Genomic DNA, 7,805 nt, shown 5'->3' on the forward strand with positions numbered 1-7,805 from the left:
AGCTTCAACTCTTCTGGGAAGGCGTTCCACAAAGTTTAGGAGTGTGTTTATGGGAATTTCTGACCATTCCTCTAGAAGTGCATTTGTGAGGTCAGGCACTGATGTTGGACGAGAAGGTCTGGCTCACAGTCTCCGCTCTAATTCATCCCAAAGGTGTTCTATCGGGTTGAGGTCAGGACTCTGTGCAGTTCCTCCACACCAAACTCACTCATCCATGTCTTTATGGACCTTGCTTTGTGCAATGGTGTGTAGTCATGTTGGAACAGGAAGGGGTCATCCCCAAACTGTTCCCACAAAGTTGGGAGCATGAAATTGTCCAAAATGTCTTGGTATGCTGAAGCATTAAGAGTTCCTTTCACTGGAACTAAGGGGCCGAGCCCAACCCCTGAAAAACAACACTTGACTTCAATGACTTGGAGGGGTGTCCCAAAACTTTTGGCAGTATAGTGTATGATAGCCACGCAATGATTCATTAAGCTTATTTCAACACATGTAGGGTCAGCTGTACTGAATCTGGGATACAGAATTGAATTCAATTTTATTTGTATAGCACAATTAACAATGGGCATTATCATAAAGCAGCTTCACAGAAATAAATACATTTCATTATGCAGTACAAGTTTATACATTTATCCCAGGCAGAGCAAACCAGAGGCAATGAATGAACCTGCGATTATTGCTTCAAATTGTATTTAATGTGTGGTATGCCTAAAGATAGTGATATAATTTTAGTAGGTTGTAGCATCACTCATTGTGGTGTGCATGGAAAAATAATCTTTCTTCCATTTGTTATACAATCTATACATGAAAGATAATACAAACACAAAGGCCTTAATGGGAAAAACACACATATCTTGTCCTCTAATAGAATAAAGTAAGGTAAGGACATGTAGCCTAAAATAAAAACATATAAATGTAATTAAATTATCATGAAACAGTCAGTAATGTGTATTATGTTATTTTACATCCCGCTTATGGTAGCGGTGCTCTGCATGACTGATTATATCAAAAATAATATTTTGTATTAGTTTCACGTGGATGTTAAATATCGAAGCATTGGTCCAGACTTTTAAGTACAATCATATGCAGGTTCGGAGGTCGACTCTGACTCATATTGTCGACTTAAATTCCAAATAAAATCATCAAAAACATGTAATTACATTATCATTAGTCTAAACCTAAACACAAAACTATATACATTTAGCTATAGGTCTGGGCATTTGAACCCTAGACATAAATAACATGTTCCTTTCTTAGACCAAATAAAGACTTTGAACAAGTTTCACTTCGCACCCAAGATTCACTTCGTTTGCCTTGCCTTCTGGGTTTTGCACAGCATGGAAACAGACAGGATATTGGGTGCAACAGACCTCTTCCAAGACCTGGGATAGACTCTGTAGAGGAAAAAACATAACAGCAGATGAAATGAACCTCATTGTAAATAAACTGATTTCAGGATACCACATCAGAGTGTTCAATTCAACACTACAGGCTGATCTAGTACATGGATGTGTGGTCATTATTGGTGTGTATGATTAAAGTTAGATGTAGTTAATAAATAAATAATAAATAAAATATAACCCCAATGCAGCAGTGTGTTCTGACGATCATGGCTGTCAGCTTCCAGTAACGCAGGACTGTTCCTTAAGAACTATATATTAGATTATAATATACTGTAAGAGCGGATGAATATAGCCACCTCTAACATCCTCAAGCTTTGTTTACTGTGTCTCTGTATAGCTGACATAAAAATTCCTGAGTTTTGTGAATGGAACCGATTATTACATTACAAATTAAGCCATAGTACATTTATTACACCTTATAGATTACTTTAATAGCACCCTTAATAACCTGAGTGCCAGTTATGCTGATTTGACTGGCTGTAGGTTCTAGGCCTGATCAGTTGGAAATAATTTTCTGTACAATTTAGTCTCAGTGCCTTTTGGCATATATTTATAATTATTCGAATTTCACATTTCAACTTTACCCAGCCCCTGAAAGTTAAAAGGATTGGTTATATTGGTGTTTCATTGCAGGTTAAGAGCTTTTTGTTGTCGTTATGCATAATAAAGGTGAGGATTATATGGCACACATAAATAAATGTAGCAAACTCTTTTCCTTGCTTCATCACAGGTGGTACCTTGTGGACTACATATCTCTTTATACCTTAACAATTAATTGAAAGTACACTATATAGGGCATTAAAGACTAGTCTTTTATATTACACAGGTAATTACTACAGGTACATTTTGCATAATAAATGTTATTTTTTCATGTGTTAGAGAGTCAGACAGAGAGAGAGAGAGAGAGAGAGAGAGAGAGAGAGAGAGAGAGAGACCCCTCTTGGATATACCCTATGTGTCTGTAGCACACTCTCCACACTTTGGTGAACAGTGTGTTTCGGAGCCCCGCGCAGCCCCTGATGTACAGCAGGGGTGTGAGAGCGGCGTTTACGCGCGGCATGATGCGCAGTGGGTCAGAGCCCTCGTTGCGGAACGAGTAGCACGTGGTGCCCGATAAATTACACACGATAATGTGCAAGAATATTGGCAGCCAGGATATAAGAAAGAACACGGCCACGACCACTATGAGATAGACGGACGCACGCTTGTTTTCTCGCTCTGCGCTGGGCGGCTCGCGGTCCAGCTGGTATCTGGCGATCAGGAACAGGCGCACGTTTAACCCGATCATGATGATCACTGTGAAAATGTTGCTCACGAAAGTGCCGATGCCTGTGACCTGCTTGGCAATGCCAATCGTCACAAAGTTATTGACGGCCACGATGATGAACGCGTACACCCAGTACACCGCGATCACTGCCAGCGTCCGGCCGCGCGTCATGCGCTGCGAGTACTTGAACGGCGCGGACACCGCGTGGTAGCGATCCGCCTGCGCTGCTAAAATGGCCATGTAGGACAGACCCAAAAAAGTGGGCGCTATGTAGTAAGTGCGATTGGGAGAGTCGTAGCTGTCGCGGACGTCCAGCGCGGCGCAGTAGTAGTACGACACTCCCGAGCACACGTCGCTCAGGCACGTGCTCAACATGTACATGAAGCGGTTCTCGAAGCGCAAAGACTTGTTCAGCAGTATGGACACGAAAACCGACACGTTGAGAAAGATGATGGCCGTAGCCAGAAAGATATTGAAGAGGAACAGCAGCACGTTCCCGAAGCTGTTCAGGGGCAGGACGGGGCTTAGGCCCAAACCGCTAACCAAAGCAGAGGAATTAGATTTAATCAGGGTGGCCATGCGGAAGCAAAGCCATCAGAGGAGCACACACGCAGATGTGGACATCTCATTTGGGTGCACGCGCTGTAAGGCCGCACAGAGCTTTTAATACGACTCATCTGAATTCCTCTGCGATCCTGTCAAAACTGCTTGAAAACACATAAAACCCATCGGGAGCAGCAGGACCGGAGTGGGACTGACAGTCAGCCCGGGAGTTACAGCAGCCTGTAAACAAACCTTGCTTAATTGGGCTCCTCGTGTCCAGTTTCATTTCAATCAAAAGCATGAGAGAGAGAAGAAACCATGCGGAAAATGCTGCAAGGCCTTTCATAATCTGGCATCATACAACATTCCTAATTTGTTTAAAAAACAACTCAATTTATAATAAATCATAATAAATCATAGTCTTATCATACACTACAGATTATAAATAAGTATAAACAGTTTTTTAAAGAACCTCTATGCCAATTCAAAAATGACTAATTTAATAGCTGTGCACCAGTCCTAGTTTTTGTTGTTGTTATATTACTATATACATGACTGCATGCTGCATGATGTCCTGACCCAACTACATGGGTAAGAGCAACACCAAGGAATTATACACCGTCCCTACAAAAATAGCTGAAGGATTTTTCTTTCCAAAACAGACTCAGCATAACCGCACCGAACATCATGAGGCATCTTTTATTTTCTATTCAATTCAATTCAATTTCATTTATATAGCACTTTTAACAATGAATATTGTCTCAAAGCAGCTTTACAGAACATAAGAAACAAAAAACATGCAAACAGTCCTAGATGTTTATACAAAACCATCCCTGGTGAGCAAGCCTGAGGCAACTGTGGTGAGGAAAAACTCCATTAGATGGTATGAGGAAGAAACCTTGAGAGGAACCAAACTCAAAAGTGAACCTCATCCTCATTTGTGTGACACCAGAGAGTGTGATATGAACAATGTCCTTTCTGCATTTATGTATAGTCAATTGTGTGATGCAGAATGTTATGAGTGTATTAATGAGGAGGTTGTTGTCATCCTCACAGTAAGGCTGTGTTGCAGTATCACTAAAGGTCTGAGACCACACTGAAATGTGGAATAAACAAATGCTTTTAGAATGTTTAAATATCTAAAACAAAAAAAGTAAATTTTCAAGATCTGCACAATTCTAGGTCTCTATTTAAATATAAGCAATCAATAGTGTTAAGTGCTTTGCAAAAAAAGGTTAGATGTTCCTCGCGTCTAATCTCTTCTATAGAAGCATGTTATATTATGTAAAACTATGGGTGCATGAAATTAACAAGGCTACTTGGAGTTAAATAAAAACCATATACTAATTACACCGATCAGCCATAACATTATGAACAGTGCCAGGTGAAGTGAATAACACTGATGATCTCCTCATCATGGCACCTGTTAGTGGGTGGGATATATTAGGCAGCAAGTGAACATTTTGTCCTCAAAGTTGATGTGTTAGAAGCAGGAAAAATGGACAAGCGTAAGGATCTGAGCGAGTTTGACGAAGGGCCAAATTGTGATGGCTAGACCACTGGATCAGAGCATCTCCAAAACTGCAGCTCTTGTGGGGTGTTCCCGGTCTGCAGTGGTCAGTATCTATCAAAAGTGGTCCAAGGAAGGAACAGTGGTGAACCGGCAACAGGGTCATGGGCGGCCAAGTCTCATTGATGCACGTGGGGAGCGAACAGACGAGCTACTGTTGCTCAAATTGCTGAAGAAGTTAATGCTGGTTCTGATAGAAAGGTGTCAGAATACACAGTGCATGACGGGTCAGGGCTGTTTTGGCAGAAAAAGGGGGAGCAACACCAATATTAGGCAGGCGTTTATGCCTGGTCTGTGTATTTAGGCAAGTCAAGCTGGTCACTTAAGTGTGTACTGAATTCCGTCACCTTCACTTACTCACTTTTAATAACCATGGGCATGAAGTGAGAATGTACCCTCTACTGGGCACCAGTCAGTTACAGGGAACCATTCACACACATATATTCTTTGTGGTGTCTTGTTTGTGGTTATATGTATAAAAAATGAGCAGTGGTGCAGCAGGTAGGTCACTACACAGTTCCATTGTCCCTGGTTTGGTCTACCTATGGGTTTAGTGTTTTTGCATGTGAATGTATGGCTTTTATCTGCATCTCTCCTACCATCCAAAAAAACATACTGGATTCTCCATGACCCTGATCCAGATTATATAAAATGTATAACTAATTGATAGTCATAGAGAGCTACCCAGGGCACATAAGCCTACGTTGTTTAGCACAACAGTAGGCCTCAATGTCTATAGAACATAAATAATAACACTTCTTACAAAGTGATGGCTGCTCTCATGTGGCCTTTTGCACAATGATTTGTGGAAAAAGTGAATCTGTGTCCCTCAGGTCTGTGCACAGAGCTCATATAACACCATCCTGTCCTCTGTTCGTAGAGGGCGAGCGGGTATCCTCGCCTTCAGTTAAAAGAATGTCTAGTTTCAATTACACCATTTCATTCTCAGTTGACTTCACAAGTCTGGGAGATTTTTTCATTTTCATTTACCACATAGTGTTCGCCACGTGCGCGGCTCTGCTCGCCGGTTCTGTGGTTCTCGGGATCCTGTGCACGCGTGCGCTGCGCCAGCAGAACCGCTTCATCTTCATGCTGAACACCAGCATCAGCGACACCCTCACCGGATTCTCTGTCTATTACCTCGGCCTTTTCGACGTGCAGGAGGGCTATCCGTCTAGAAACAGCACCTTTTACATCTTGCCCTCGTTTTTAGGGGTGAACGTAATGACGTTTCTGTTCGCGCAGTTTGACCGCTACTTGGCTGTGGGTCACCCGTTCTTCTACAACCGCTTCATTACGCGCTGGTTTGTCATCGCGTGCTGTGTGTTCTGCTGGGTGTACACCTACTCAATCCTGACCATTCAGAACGTTTTACCAGTTGCACAAGCTGTCAAACTCAGCGCGTTCGGCGTCATGACGTTGCAGATAATAGTTGTGATCAAAGTATTGATGACCATTAAGTTATACATCATTGCCAAACACCAGCTCGGGCGCGAGGCGCCCAGCCCGGAAAGAGACAGCAAGAAAGAATCACTGCGTCTCATCGTGTTCGTGGTGATTTGCTTTTTGTCACTGTGGTGTCCGTCCTTCGTGAATATCATGGTCAGATATCTCTCAAACGGCGGGCTGCGCTTCAGGAACGAAGCGACCAACGTGTTCGCCATCATGGCGCGCTTTAACGCGCTCAGCACCTCTGCGCTCTACATATGGGGCAGTCCTGCTCTGCGCACCGCTGTGTGGAACACGGTGTGGAAAAGAGTGTGTACACCGTGCCACATCAGAACTACAAGGTTCATGCACACACCCATCTTCCTGCACAAATCCTGTCTGATATATCACCTTGGTGTTCTGGAAACCGAATGATTTTCCGCATGCGTTATGTTCATGTCTGAAAGCGCATTGTGCACACAGTAGTTCACACAGTACACTGTTAATGGCTGTTGTTATTTGGACTCTTTTCGTGCTCAGGTACACACAAAAAATAAATGAGTACATACTGTTCTAACATGTAAGCGTGTGTAACTGGACAAATTTATTCAACTCTGTGGGTGGTCATTCAATCATGTACCAATTTATTCATCACTAGATTGTGAGTGGCCCTCAGCCCTGGTCCTGCAGTAGCTCTGTACTGAACCTTTCATTTGTTTTTTCCCATTCTGCACTAACACTAATGCACACATTTCCATTCAGGAAGGGACTGCTGTTAGCTAAGTAGATGGATCAGGCATGTGAAGTGGGAAAACAACCTCAAACAAGGCTGGAAATCATTGCTGTAAGACCAGTAGTGTGTAGTCTTATTTACTGCTTAGCAATGCACAAGCTGGGTCATATTGTGTTATTGACATCTGTGACAGATAACCAGCCTTGAATACATGTGTGTTTTAGGGGAAAAGTAAAGGAACATTAAACCCTTCTCAGGTCTGAGGATGATCCTATCAGCATATGTGTCTAATCTGTTATGAGTGCAAATAAGACAATGAGGTCATTTATCTATTTAACCTGTTTGTTTGCTTGTTTAATTATGTACCTTGCTATAATCTATTTTAATTGAATATTACACAATTTGATTACACATTGATTTTTTTTCTTCTTATGGTTCCAATTTTAGCAAAAAAAAAAAAAATGACAATGGATAATATTTATCTGAACAGAACACAATGGTTAAGAGCTCCATGAATGATCATAACAAATAGGCAGATTTATAAACATCAGATTTATATATACAGTGTATGTAATTATGCCTTTCTTTCCTCTCTCAGAGTATTCAGCATGAATGTGAAACCAGAGAAAGGAAGAGTACCGAGCATCTCACAGAGCTCAAGGGACACGTGACCGACAAAAGCAGGACACAGGACTGGACGAAGACTTAACGGTTTCATGGCTAGGCCTAGATTAAACTGGTTTGCCTTTAATACAAACTAAATGCTCGAGATCAAGACGTTGAGTTTGTTTGATATGGCAAGGCATTTATTCCATATAGCTGCACACATCATGACAAACCAGCAGGTTTCTGTACAGCTAT

General features: G+C 42.0%; 2 protein-coding genes across 2 annotated transcripts; one reads left to right on the plus strand and one right to left on the minus strand.

The window, feature by feature from the left end:
- Window positions 1-1,300: 1,300 nt before the first annotated feature.
- LOC131365099 (melanocortin receptor 4-like) lies at window positions 1,301-3,249 on the minus strand. The gene is made up of 2 exons (XM_058408720.1): window positions 2,354-3,249; window positions 1,301-1,394 (listed from the first exon to the last, which is right to left on the minus strand). Exons 1-2 carry the CDS (start codon window positions 3,247-3,249, stop codon window positions 1,301-1,303), a joined length of 990 nt encoding a protein of 329 aa, XP_058264703.1.
- A 2,449-nt stretch (window positions 3,250-5,698) lies between these two features.
- LOC131365220 (trace amine-associated receptor 7a-like) lies at window positions 5,699-7,768 on the plus strand. Its single transcript, XM_058408904.1, has 2 exons — window positions 5,699-6,573; window positions 7,543-7,768. The coding sequence occupies exons 1-2, from the start codon at window positions 5,699-5,701 to the stop codon at window positions 7,613-7,615; spliced, it is 948 nt and encodes a 315-aa protein (XP_058264887.1). The 3' UTR covers window positions 7,616-7,768.
- Window positions 7,769-7,805: the final 37 nt, after the last annotated feature.

The sequence above is a fragment of the Hemibagrus wyckioides genome, linkage group LG14, assembly GCF_019097595.1.
Source record: "Hemibagrus wyckioides isolate EC202008001 linkage group LG14, SWU_Hwy_1.0, whole genome shotgun sequence".
Taxonomy (NCBI): Eukaryota; Metazoa; Chordata; class Actinopteri; order Siluriformes; family Bagridae; genus Hemibagrus; species Hemibagrus wyckioides.